This window comes from Diceros bicornis, chromosome 32 (genome assembly GCF_020826845.1).
Source record: "Diceros bicornis minor isolate mBicDic1 chromosome 32, mDicBic1.mat.cur, whole genome shotgun sequence".
Classification (NCBI taxonomy): Eukaryota; Metazoa; Chordata; class Mammalia; order Perissodactyla; family Rhinocerotidae; genus Diceros; species Diceros bicornis.
This window is the reverse complement of record NC_080771.1, coordinates 25147314-25161448: the sequence shown is the minus strand read 5'-3', so window position 1 is coordinate 25161448 and position 14135 is coordinate 25147314. Positions and strand designations below refer to the sequence as shown.

Below are 14135 nucleotides of genomic sequence, written 5' to 3'. Positions count from 1 at the left end.
CTATATTAATGGATATACCTCTCAAGTTATTGAAGCATATCTTCTGAGGATAGAAGATTAGGATTCTTGAATACAAAATATTTAGGGGAAATTTCTCATATTTTGAATGAATGAATGCTTGTGGTTGCTGTGGGAATGATGCAATGTACAATTAAAGATAATTGGATGGTTTCAGGAAAGTTCTCAAAAGCAGTTTGTATAAAACGGTGGTAATCTCGTTAAATCGCATTAAGAGAAATCCAAATCTTCGAAGTGAGTAGTACACTACAGATTGTACATATTGGGGTCATTGTGGACAGTATAGAGTAGTAACGAGAGAGAGAGTCTCTAACATCTTTTCGCAATGGATTTTGTGGTCTGTTGTTGCTTTAACTTGACGAAAAGCACTGTTATTTGGGAAATACCTAGCCCTTAGAAGTGAATGAGCAGAGATTTCTGCAATGTTATTTCAGCATTGACATGAACTGTGATCAGAGCATTAGGCTGATGTAATTTCTTTAAATTTTTCTGACATTTTAAACTTTAAGAAGTCAAGTTCCTATTTCTAATGCAAACTAAACTATACTTAAATTTCCCAGGATCTCTATTTCCATTTGTAGCATGCAAGTGTTATATTCTAACTGAAGATTTTTGAGAGTGTTTTCTGTAACTTCCACAGTGTGGTTGGTTCCCACTTTATTTCTTAATAGAACATCCATACATTAACTGTGTTGAGTTGGGTTTTTTTTTTAACCAAATGATGTTTATTTAAAACTCATTATGGTGAGAGTTTTTAAATGTTAGTATCCTTGCTATTTTAGGATGCACATTCACAAGGTGAGGTGGTATCATGCTTGGAGAAAGGCCTGGTGAAGGAAGCAGAAGAAAGAGATCCCAAGATTCAAGTCTCCGAACTCTGCAAGAAAGCCATTCTCCGGGTGGCTGAGCTGTCTTCAGATGACTTTCATTTAGACCGGCATTTATATTTTGCTTGCCGAGATGATCGGGAGCGTTTTTGTGAAAATGTGAGTCAGCTCAGAAGCTGTTCCTCTTTTCTTCTTAAATATTTTTTAATATTCTATTCCAAAATAAAATAAACCAGCACAAGCCCTCATATGTAGAAAAGCCACTGAAATGGAAGGTGGAGTTGGTCCCAGAATAACAGAAAGTGCTATTGGGTGCTCAGCCTTGATGGCTTCACATCTAGTTAACAGTTGGCTTCTGACAACCTCCACACATTAGTTTTCCTACTTTATCCCACGTCTCAATTTCAGTTCTTGGAATTCTGTTTTATCTATAGGAATCCTATTTTACCAAGGAATCCCATTCACATCTCTTCCATGGCTAAAACTTGGCCATATTACATATTTATATGTTTTTGGCTAAGACAAAGAAAACAACAGGTGACTAACTTTAAAAATCAAATCCTTGATTACTATCTGCAGACTCTTTAGAACAACTTTCTAACACTTTAAATAGAGTGATCTCCATCTTTATAACAAAGGACTGCGAGTGACCTGTGTATACTCCCAACTCTGCCTGCTGTTTTGAATTAACAGCTTTAACCATCAGAGCCACTGATGATGAGTTTTATTGACTCTAGCATAAAGTTGTAAGAAGAGAGACTGACATTTCTCTCACTTCTGTAATTAACAGTATATCTCGGAACAAGTGACAATAGCCAAACATCCTGGGAAAAATTTTCTCATCTTTACTGCAATCACTATTTTCTTTCAAAGCCTGCTAAATTTTATAAATGGCTGAGCTGGTTGTTCAAAGGTACTCATCATTACAGTAATTTAACACAAGTTCTATATAAGATTGTGGATAATGCCCAGCATAACTACTTAGCTAATAATACTGATGATGAGGAGGATGTTCCCTCTTACAGACACAAGCTGGTGAAGGCAGAGTGTATAAGTGCCTCTTCAACCATAAATTTGAAGAATCCATGAGTGAAAAGGTAAGCATTACTTCGAAACAAACCAATAATTTATTCATTTCTTAAAAACTTTCTCAGATCCTCTCAAACAGTAGTCTTACAAACTCATATCAAAATATAAATGACTGATAAAACTTATCCTTTTCAGAGTTGAGATACTTGGCTTTTAGTAGGGAACCGAAGCATTATTTTACTTAAACCAAGAAAATGAAGCTTTTTGTGATATCTAGACATTGAGAAGCTAAGTGGAAATCAGTTTTGGGGGTAAAATTGGAGAATTTTATATCAGAATCACACTGAAGCCATCCCTATATATTCAGGAAGTTTAGACTGACCAAACCAATGTACTTCATAGATAATTAGCGATTTAATTTTTCAGCAGCTGTCTCATTAAGCATTCTCATTATTGTTAGTCCTCTGTCCCTGGATGAATGCAGTAATCTTTTATGACTTTAAAAGTAATTATTTTTACTTTGCTATCCTGTCGTTTACTTTCCTGTGCTGAGGAAATGTTTTTCATTTCAGTTCCTTATATCATTTACTATTGAATAATTATATTTAAAAAATGTAGAATGGAATTTGCAGAGTGTTATGTCACTTGCCACTTTGATTCTGGTGAAATTTATTTTAAGGGTATTGCTGAAGAGGAAAAGAATACTTTGTCAAGTTAATGTATTAGAATCTACCAAATATTTATGTGTTTAGGACAGCTGCTATTGCTGCAACAATCAGCAAATCACTATAGTATTCCAGGATTCCCCACCTCTTTACCCCTACCTCTTGCCACCTAGTTTAGCCTGCTTGTGCTCAATTTTAATCAAACTTAAAGATAGACATTTTGGTAACAACCATAGTTGTTGACTGTACTTGGCTATGAGCCTCTGCTTGTCTTAGAGGTATATGTGAACAGCTGAGCCACCTGGATGGTCTTACAACTCTCTTGCTGCACCCTTTCCTTAGTGTCGAGAAGCACTAACAACCCGCCAAAAGCTGATTGCCCAGGATTATAAAGTCAGTTATTCATTGGCCAAATCCTGTAAGAGTGACTTGAAGAAATATCGATGTAATGTGGAAAACCTTCCTCGGTCCCGGGAAGCCAGGCTCTCCTACCTTCTGATGTGTCTGGAGTCAGCTGTGCATAGAGGTAACAGTTCATTTCTTTTTATCCATTTCATTCCTTTTTGGATATTTTCCTCCTATATTTACTCTTTTGAGTGCACCTGTGCTTTGTGACGCAGGAGTCTTTCTTTGTGAGCATAACTCTAGGCTGAAGGCTTAGGATCCCTAAGCATGATTGAAGCCCCTTCCTCTTAGCTCAACAATCCCAATTTTGTTTTTCTTTACATCCCATCTTGCTTTTTAAAAAGTAAGTTATATTTCTCAAACCCAAATATTTTAATTTTAAAATGCATCTCACACAGCATTTTTAGGAGAGTCAGGGCAGCATGATGATTTAGCACATGAGCTTTGAGTCAGAGAGACACAGCTTCAAATTATGGCTCTATCACCAAATTAACTAGCTGGGTGACCATTGCTTATGTTTCTTAATTTCTCCAAACCTCATTTTTCTTATCTATAAAACAAAAGTAATGTTACTTATGTTAAGGAGTTCTTGTGAAGACTGAAGGAGGTAATTTGGCATAGCACTTAACACACAATAAGTGATAGGTACTATTATTATAACAGTGATGATATCAAGAAATTAAATAGTTAAAGAATAAAATACTACCCCTATAAGGTCAGACTCATGGTCTGTTTAGTCTGAAAGTCAGTCTCTGACAAAGGAACCAAGAAGGATGTATAGAAGGTCTGGATTTTCTTTCTTAATATTGGCAATAGGCTGTAAAAATGAAATTCATAGCTGTTATTGAATAAATGGTGCTGGGACAATTGGTTAGTGATTAAAAAGTTAAGTGGAAAAAAATCAAGCATTAGATAAAACTCAGAACTTTTTGGTGAAATTTTTTTTTCATATCTCGATGATGAAAGACTCCTAAGCTTAAAAGCAATGGATTGAGTACCAAACAAAGGACATTTTGCAGGCAATTGGAGAATTTTGATTATAGTCTAGGTTTTAGATGAAATTTTCCTGAAATGAAAAGGTGGAGATTATTGACTAGTAAAAGCATATTATAAAATAGTATGCATAATGTAATCTAATCTTGGTATTTAAAAAATAGAAAGTTAATGTCCTTAAACTGCAAATTAACAAGAAAAACAAAAAGGCTCAGTAAATAAATGGCCAAACAATATGAACACATAATTCAGAAAACTTATACAGATTGCTAGTATTAAAAAGACTGACCATATTAAGTGTTGCTGAGGATGTAGAAGAACTGGAACTATTGTATACTGCTGATGGTATTTTAAAATGGTACTACCATTTTGGAACATAATTTACCAGTTTCTTACAAAGTTAAACATACATCTACCATATGACCAAGCCATGTAACTCCTAGATATTTACCCAAGAGATATGAAAGCATATGTCCATATAAACTCTTATACATGAATATTCATAACAGCTTTATTTGTGATAGCCCAAAACTGAAAATAACCAAAATTTCCATCAATGGTTAAAGGAATAAACAAATTATAGTATACCTACATAATGGAATAATATTACTTAGCAATGAATAGGAATGAACTGTTGATACATGAATGCATCTCAAAATAATTAGGCTGAGTAAAAGAAGTCAGACAAAAAAAGAGTCCATACTGTTTGATTCCATTTATATAAACTTCTAAAAAATGCAAACTAGTAAACTAATCTTTAGTCACAGAAAGCAGATCAGTGGTTGACTGAGGGTGGGATTGGTGGGGTAGAAAGGAGAGGAAGGGAGGGATTCTCAGGGAGCATGAGATAACTTTTGGAGTTGATGGTTGTAGTGTTCAATAGCTTGATTGTGGTGATGGTTTCATCGATGTATATATATGTCAAACTTATCCAATTGTATGTTTTAAAAGTGCAGTTTATTATATGTCAAGTAAACTGCAGTACAGCTGCTTTTTAAAAAATTTCTTACGTTTTCCCAGTTGGCATTTATAGCTCAAGGAAGGAAGGGAGCTGTAGTGAATATTTGAAGTGCAGTCTTTTCTACAAGTTTTAACTGTGTAGGCCACTAGGGATTGTTCTTGGCTTTCATTTTTACCCCAATAGTTATCTTATTGATAAGACTTCTCTTGACAAAACATTTTCATTATTAGTTCAGTAGTATAAAATCTGTATAATGCACAACACTGACAAGATAAACCCTAGTTTCTGGAGTCTTAAACTCATTTTATGCTGATAAAGTTTTTGCTAAATTTGGTATATTATATTCTAGGGAAAAACATGTACTTTTAATATGTGGTACTATCTGATCCTAATGTTCACCATCCATAATGTTATGACTTAAATCCTAACTTAGGGCGACAAGTGAGCAGTGAGTGCCAGGGGGAGATGTTAGATTACCGACGCATGTTGATGGAAGACTTTTCCTTGAGCCCTGAGATCATCCTGAGCTGTCGGGGGGAGATTGAACACCACTGTTCTGGATTACATCGAAAAGGGCGAACCCTGCATTGTCTGATGAAAGTAGTTCGAGGGGAGAAAGGGAACGTTGGCATGAACTGCCAACAAGCGGTAAGGAAAAAATTTCTGCTGCCATTTTGAATGTCATATTTTATCAGCTGAGGAGCCTCTTCCTGACAGTGTCCCAGCTTACTTTATCTGGATCATTTGTGACATCACAGTAAACATTAAGTACTAAGAACCAGGCACAGAATATTGTTTCTTCAGGCATATCTTAGTAAGAATGTAGAATTTGCTGCAGAGCAGAAGTTTGAGCTCACAATCAGTAAAAAGAGCTATACACTTACAGCAATAGATAAAATGCATTGTTTGCTGGAATTTTTAAAGAAAAGATAACTTGCTAGATTGAATTTACTAAGTGCAGAATCAAGGCAAACCAGGTTCTGGTAAATCAGAGAAGTTCCTCCACCAAAAGAGCATTTGCCTGTCTAAATAGGTTTGATTGAGTTGAGGCTGAAAGAGAGCTGAAATGAATTGAAATTTTCGAAGAGTTTTTTTTTTATTACTGTTGTGCAACATGGCATGAATTCTTGGCCTGAGGATCAAGAAAGCATGTCATTTTCAAAATCACACCATTTTTTCTTGTTAGAGTAGAGCAACTATACACGGAAGGGTCTTTCTCTACCTCCAAACTCAAGTCATTTCTATAAAGACAGTTGGAAAAAATTAGCATACTTTGCTTGAGAAGATAAAGTTATTCTTGATCCAGGGTTCATAAACAGTTGAATAACTACAGATCAGGTACATAATATAAATTTAACAAAATATTATAGATACAGTGCATCTATTTCATTGTCCATGTTTATTACTTTTTATTGAATAAGAATCTTTGAACAATTTACAATACTAAATGCAACAGTGGTATCCTATGCAATGTACTCCATACTTTCCAATACTTTTATTTAGGAAGCGCAAAAGATAAAGTTTAGCTGTATATCCTAAATTAGAAAGTTGAGGCCCTCTCCTCAGTGAAACTTTAGAAAACCACTATTCATTAGTCTTCTATTTTGTTGTTGGCGTTTTTGTTAAAAATTGACTATTACTTATTTTATTTTACTGCTAATCATGTAGAATCAGAATTTTATAGTCTGAAACACACAATTTTCACAGAATTTTGATGTGGAGTAAAATTTCATTTTAGCTTCTATTACCTTGACCCAGAGTAGATAGTAATTTTTACATCCTGTGTTGGGAAAAATAGACAAATGTAGTGTAGCCTCTTCTCCAAAGTACTGAGCCTACCTAGAAGGAGGCTTCTGGGTGTAGTTGCTTGGGAGCAGTCCTTCCTGGTGATTGTTCTAGGAAACCTCTGTGACAATGTATGTGCCTGGTCCCCAGACCAAGAATGAATCAAGACATCCTGTATTTGCATTTCATCCTTAATGCAGCATGGAAAGGGGAGGGGGGTGGTCAGGAAGAAACCTATCTTTTTACTGAGGCTACACTTGTACTAAGGTGTGTAGAAAAAAGAAGATAAGTTGGTTTGACTTTATTTTGAGGCATCAAGTTTACCTCCAGGGCTTTTTGAAATTTAGCTTGTTAAAAGAGCTAGTGACTCAACCTGAAAGATAAATAAGTACCCCCTACCTCATCCTTTGTGCATAGAAGATAAGTGCTTTCCAAACCTAGGGGTTAGCCTCGTATAGTGACATATGTGGTTTTGCCCACATTAAGTTTAGCCAAGTGGAAACACTTTATTTTGGTGTTTTTGTTGTTGTTGATTTTTGTTTTGTGAGGAAGATTAGCCCTGAGCTAACATCCAATGCCAATCCTCCCCTTTTTTTTGCTGTGGAAGATTGGCCTGAGCTAACATCCGTGCCCATCTTCCTCTACTTTATATGGGACGCCGCCACAGTATGGCTTGACAAGCAGTGCGTCAGTGCACGCCCGGAATCCGAACCTGAGAACCCCGGGCCGCTGAAGTGGAGCGCACGCACTTACCACTTGTGCCACCGGGCTGGCCCCTATTTTGTTTTTCATGGACCCGTGGTTTTTATAGTCTTTGCTCACGAAAACAGAAGGAATAAGGAGAAAATCTTCCTTAGTCTTCTGCTACATTATCCATCCTTAAATGGAGGAATATTTTGAAATAATTTATTTTGAGTGAGTTTCTTTTTCAGTTTTCTTCCTTGATACAGTAGACTTTCATACCTGTCTGTGGTTGACCATTAATTTTCCCTATTCTCTGCTTGGTGATGCTTTGATTTAGTGATCACTCAACAAATAGTGAACTGTGAAGCATAATGATAATTGTTATCTTCATCTTATCTGCCAAATGCACTGTAATCATGAACTTATTAAATTCTCTTCAGTTATGGCTGAACGAGTCTGGGCCCAGTCTCTCCCAGGCCAAAGATGACTGCTCAGTCTATTCTTTAAACTAATCATTTCTTGGAAGCGTTTTCCCAGGTTTTTCTTAAGCAGTCAGGGCTGGAATAGATGTATAATCATGTAGCCATTCACGTTCTTAGTGTCTATTTCTCACACTGCTGTCACTGGATTCAAGAGTGACAATGATCCCCTGAGCCGTTAGCCTACTAGAGTCTATAGGGCATTCATTGTCTCCTTTTAGGACCTATAGTCTGGTGCATTCATTGAGAATTCTCACAGTTCGCCTGTCAATCATGGATCTTTAACTGATAACAGTTCTTGCAGCGACTTCCAGACTCCCCATGATGCTTATAACTTTCTCAGAAAAAGGTGTAAATATTTTAGTCTTTGTCAGCAAACGTCATAACTAAAATTGGTAGTCGTTTGATGGTAATCTTTCTACTAAGTAAGCACAGCATTTTGTAGCTTCTCCAAATTGCCACCAAGAATTGGTATAAATAACTTCCATCCCAGAATACTGGAAATCTTTCGTGCTTCTCTCATCTTAATTGCTGACTTCTTTTGAGATAGACACAGTTGGAGTTGTCTTTCTCCATTTCCTTTTGATCTGTGTTCTCTGATCAATATGTGATGGGGTCAGTGTTTTCATATGAGCCCCTGTGGGATCATAGGTCAAATGTGTGAGGATCAGAGAAGGCTTCTTCAGAGGCTAAATCCATGACACAAGAAGGGCTCCAATTTTTTTAACTTGGTAAAAAAGGAACCCAAACCAGAAGGATTGCAGTTTTCACATTTGCTTTCTGTTATTTAAGATCCCCACCCCAAAACACCATCTGCTACCCATCTGTAGTAATAATGATCTTTTGCATCTATAAAATACTTTGCGATTTATACAACCTTCTCATGCATATTACTCCTTCTTATAATCCTCTGCAGTTAAAGAAACTGAGACTTAAAGGTTATCAACTTGCCCATATTCTCAATGCTAATTATCTGTCTGGCAGAGCTGGAACTATTAATAGAACTCAGGTCTTCTGCTTCTTAATTTAGAGCTTTTCCCTCTGTGCCTCCACTGCTTTCTCCTCAAAGACAAGAAAAAAGAGTCTGAGACACATTTTATCATGCTTTCAGTTTATTCCATGACAAAGGATGTCCCAAGCAAAAGTAAATCTTAAAGAATATATTCTCATTTTCAACTGCATAATGATAAGTATTTTTCTGTATACTCATAATGGGCAGATTCTGGTTTACCTCTTGGTTGTATAAAAGATAATTGAGGAAAAATAGGAAATTATAAGTATTGTATTCTTGTTTTTTGTAATTGATGTTTCTTGCAAGTTAAATGAAATCTGACATCTGTTTTTAATAAAGCGGAGTATGCTTGTTGTAATGCCAGTGCCTTTGCAGGAAAATTCAAATTCTGGATACTTACTACCTAATTAGGTCTCCAACTAGAAATGTCTTCTCTTTACTCTTCTCCCTCAGTTCTGGCTTGGCCCTGAGTGTCAGATTTAGTAGTCTGATTGAATATGAGGAAGGACACAAGCTTTATATTGTAAAGGCCTTTTGTTTTGCAAATGTCCAGGGATGGTTCAGACAGGTAGGCAAGCAATCCCCACTTTGACTTAAACAGAAAAACTTGCAATCAAGGCAGAGAAACCATTTGGAAAGTATTTGGCAACAGCTCTTGAGCTTGGCCAGTGACGATTGTAGTACCTTGTTAGGAAAGAGTACATTGTGATATACCAGACTGAGTAACTGATTGTATGAAGAGATGACTTTGCTCTTCCCTGATGTGTAAGTGACTTTGTTTCTTAATTTTTTTTATATCCAGCTTCAAACATTGATTCAGGAGACTGACCCTGGTGCAGATTACCGCATTGACAGAGCTTTGAATGAAGCTTGTGAATCTGTAATACAGACAGCCTGCAAACACATAAGATCGGGAGACCCAATGTAGGTTATCTTGTTTGTGATATTTATCCATATTATATTGTATTTGGCAGTGCAGCACAGGGAACGTTCCCTCAAATGACTTTTGATTGGTTTAACATCTTAACTGAAATTTTGTTGAATAGGAACACATCCATGATATAGAGATACCTAGACTGAGCACTGTGATGATATTTGTTGACAATGACTGAGCATATATGGGCCTGTACATTAGGTCACTGAATAGTTCCATTTAATGGTCAAATAAAAATGAGAGAGAGAAACTCTCAGGATAAAGAATGATGCATGCTTTGGCTCTGTATTTTTCATCCTGTTTGTATATTGACTTGTATACATTGGCTACTTGATAATCATTAGAAAGTAATTAATTATTATTGTAATAAAAAACAAAATGTGGTGGTTGGAGGGGGTAATCCTGGACAAAATGAGCTCTGAACTTGCATCCAAGATCCAGGAAAGCTGTAAAATGCTATAATAAAGTATTTGAATCTCATGCATTAGTTTTATTCCATATGATGTGCAAACAGCTCTTAAAACTAGGTTGCAAGTAAGAACAGGTTTCCAATTCTGCAAAAATCTTTATAGCCTGCAGCTGGCAGTACCTAACAATAAAAGAAATGCAGTCATCTTTATCATCATTCTGCTATTCATACACTTCTACTGTTCATGCTGTGGTAGGGGATTATGAAAAGGTATTCTTCCTTAAAGCTCTTTGTGTAGTTGGAGGAGATAGACAAACACTCTTAAGACTAATTAAGAATATTTACCAATATAAAAGTAACTGCATCAACCATGAAGGGGCCAGGGGAGAGGGAGGAAGAAGGGAACTGCTACGGATTAAATAGATTTGAGATGCTATCAATTGAATGCAGTATGTGGACCTTTTCTGGGTCCTGATTTGAACAAACGTTTAAAAAGGCATGAAATAATTGGAAAAATTTGAAAACTGACAAGATATTTCATGATATTAAGGATTTTTTCATTAATTTCTTTTAGTGGATAATGGTATTACTTTCTCATATCATAGAGAAATATGCTGAAGTATTTATGAATGAAATGATATGGTATCTGGGATTTGCTTTAAAATATCAGCAAGGGGATATAGAGTTAAAATAAACTTGGCCATATGTTGATAAAGCTATGGGGAGGGAAGGTGGATAATATATGATTCTCTACTTTTGTGTGTGTTGGAAAATTTCCATAATAAACTGTTAAAAATAAAGCAGCTGCATGCAGATCTTGTGCAAGCTGAGTCCTAAGTGCTAAGTGGCTCTGAAGTTGATAGAAGGCATAATCACTGTCAGGTTGAGTTAATTTGAGTGATTCTCAGAAAAGTAAATCCCTGATTGCCCTAGGAAAATAGCTAAATGGCTTTTTCTACAGACCAGGGAAATACTGATGCGAGAGTTCTGAACCTATTGTCAGAGCTCTTCTTTCTTTTGTTACAATTTCTCCCCTGTTTTATGCCCAGGATCCTCTCATGCCTGATGGAACATTTATACACAGAGAAAATGGTGGAAGATTGTGAACACCGTCTCTTAGAGCTGCAATATTTCATCTCCCGAGATTGGAAGTGAGTATTTTGAAGCCAGAGTAAGTGTCAGCCTCAGCCTGTTCTCCTGTGTAGTCAGTATCTCTTGTATTTTTTTAAATAATCAGTAGGAATTTGTTTTTGTTAAGTTCTAGGATAGCTGACACACTCTAGTCCCCTGAAAAACCTCGTTTTAGTTTTCATAACAGTATTTAAAAGCAGAGACTTCCCCTGCAGGTCTGTCCCCAAGTGTCCACATTCACTACTAATTTGGAAGTCAGGGTCAGATGTGTCTGATACAACAAACATCTATTTAGAAAGAACTTGGGCGCCTGTGGGGCAGCAGAAGCATCTTCAGATATGTCTCTAGGAAGATAATAGTGCATTTCTATTCTTACTGATTTGCACTGGGTATGGGAATTTGCTTTTATTTCTTTAACTATTCAAAGTTATTGAATTTATTCTATCTTAAGAGGCTCTTACCAATAAGTGACAACTTGATTCTCTTCTCATCCTGTTAGCCAGAAAAAAGGGGGGAAATGAAATAGAAGTATCTATATTACAGTCAGAATCTCTATAATTTATTGGCTTCAATCCCCTCCTCTTTCCATGTCTTATTTTCCCTTCCTACCTCCAAAGCAGCCAGTACCAGATCAGGCTGCTCCTCCTGTGTCCCAAGTTCAGCTGCTTCCTGATTCAGTTGTTTAAGCCACTGTACTTTGGTCATTAACTTTTTCTGGTAATTACTGTATGTTTTAGCCACATACTTTACTGGAAAGAATACTTGTCAGTGTGTTTCTATTTCTGTTCCCTCAAATTAGCTCTGGAAAGGACTGCAGAAGCTGTGTAGGAATTTCTCTGTGCTTACTCAGGCCATCTAAACTGAAATAGTAGAGAGTTTACTACCTTAAAAAAATCATGTTTTTTCCTCTTCTGTAATTCCTTCACCCATGACCAAAAGAAGCTTCACAGTCTTAAAAGCTACTCGCTAAATATTAGCTTTTCTCCTCCCATTAAATGGCCCTTCCCAAAGTTGACATTATAAAGTGGACAGAATTAAGCATCCGTTGCCTAACTTTGCAGAAGCAGCAGGCTCATTGCCTAATCCGCTGTTTCCAGAGTCAAAGTTAAATGTCAAGTTTTTTAAATTGATAAGCATATTCAGGTAAATTGAAAATATAACTGCCTTACCTTGCGTGGGGAAAAGAAGAGCAACAATTTTACTAGAAAGGAAGTTGAGTGGGAGATTCTGTTTATCTTGCCATTTCCTGATTTTGTTGAATCTGATATATCAGGTAGGATTGAACTTTATTTGTACTTAGAAAAAAAATATTGAATGAAAAGTGAATTGCCTGATGATAGCTAAAACCTTGTTTTCTTATTTCAGCCAGGACATGTTAGTGCAGAGTCTATTATTGTACTGTTGTGTGCCTTACGTAGCCAAGATAATGTCTTTGAGGTAGAGCTTAAATCTTCTGTATTGAGGTTAACAAACATCTATAGATTGACCATTGTGTCTTCATGAAGAACAAAATTCAGGAATGTACTTTTGCTTGCCTGCTGTCTCCACTACCCTTTAGGTGATTATCAGTGAGTACACAAGCAAGCACCTTTTAAAAACCCTTAGCATGTCTTAGAAGGAAAAGTATAGTAAGACTGGTTGTCTTTTCACTCTTAACCTTACAGGCTGGACCCTGTCTTATACCGCAAGTGCCAGGGGGATGCATCTCGTCTTTGCCACACCCACGGTTGGAATGAAACCAGTGAACTTATGCCTCCCGGAGCTGTGTTCTCTTGCTTATATAGACATGCCTACCGCACCGAGGAACAGGGCCGGAGGGTATGCACTCAATATTGACTTCATTTCTTCATGTTGTCATTTGGTTTTTAATTAGTTTGCTATATATTGTTGTGATTTCTGTCATCCTAGGAAGACTTAGTATATCGGGCAGGGAGAGTTGCTGCACTGCTAGAAACTTCTTCATTCAGTGAGTGTACGTAGTTGTTCTCCAGCTTCTTTCCGTCTGATTTTACGTTTTTAACAAAGTGAGTCAGGGGACATTTCTAGTTTTTTCTTTAAATTACCAAAATCTAAATCACGAATAGACAGTTAAATTCTGCTCCCCTACCTTTATTTAGCTTTGAAGATCCATTAGAAGCTCTTAACCAGGATACAAATGATCTTTAGGCTTCTGCCCTTGGCAGCAGAACACATAGTGCCTATGTGAATGAGGCCTCTCTGACAGTACTCTAGTTGGAGCAAAAACCTCCATACCCCAGTCTCTTGCTACTTCTTGTCGGGATATTTTTGTGTGCTCGGCTCTCCGGCAACATTTGCTGCCTTCCGGTGCCACGTTGACGTGCTGCTTGCTCTCCGGGATGGCCTTTTTATGCCTTCTGAGGTACTGTTATTGCATTTCAGTCCTGCATTTGTACAGAAAATAGACAGGGTATTATTTCGCATGCATGTTTACAAATACCCCTTCTGAGTTTAATGCCAAAGTCTGACTGTTTAGGATTCAGAATGAGGAGACCCAAATAGAAAGAAACGTCATACTTCAGTTACTACAGTCTTAATCCAGTTTTTATAGTACCGTGTAAGAAAATATGAGAATTTGTTGTTACTTTTTTCTCCATATAATGAGCCTCTCATTAATCACAGGAGCTCCTAAATCCTAGCATCTTGATAGTCACTATAGTAGGAGGTTCCTTCTCTTGTAAATGAAGAAAGGGTTGGAATCTAGTATACCGTCTTTTTAAAAAATATACTTCTTTTATAAATTGAGTTGAAATTCACATAACATAAATTTAACCATTTTAAAGAG

At 36.7% G+C, this 14135-nt stretch overlaps 1 protein-coding gene across 2 annotated transcripts in view; it reads left to right on the top strand.

The window, feature by feature from the left end:
* The window catches only part of GLG1 (golgi glycoprotein 1), a 149242-nt gene that overhangs the window by 102499 nt on the left and 32608 nt on the right, over positions 1 to 14135 (top strand). For both annotated transcript variants that reach the window (XM_058528270.1, XM_058528269.1), the window contains exons 5-11: positions 801 to 1004; positions 1871 to 1942; positions 2882 to 3065; positions 5332 to 5546; positions 9661 to 9782; positions 11251 to 11352; positions 12997 to 13150. In XM_058528270.1, the coding sequence (XP_058384253.1) occupies positions 801 to 1004; positions 1871 to 1942; positions 2882 to 3065; positions 5332 to 5546; positions 9661 to 9782; positions 11251 to 11352; positions 12997 to 13150 (1053 nt within the window). The remainder of the gene's footprint in view (positions 1 to 800; positions 1005 to 1870; positions 1943 to 2881; positions 3066 to 5331; positions 5547 to 9660; positions 9783 to 11250; positions 11353 to 12996; positions 13151 to 14135) is intronic.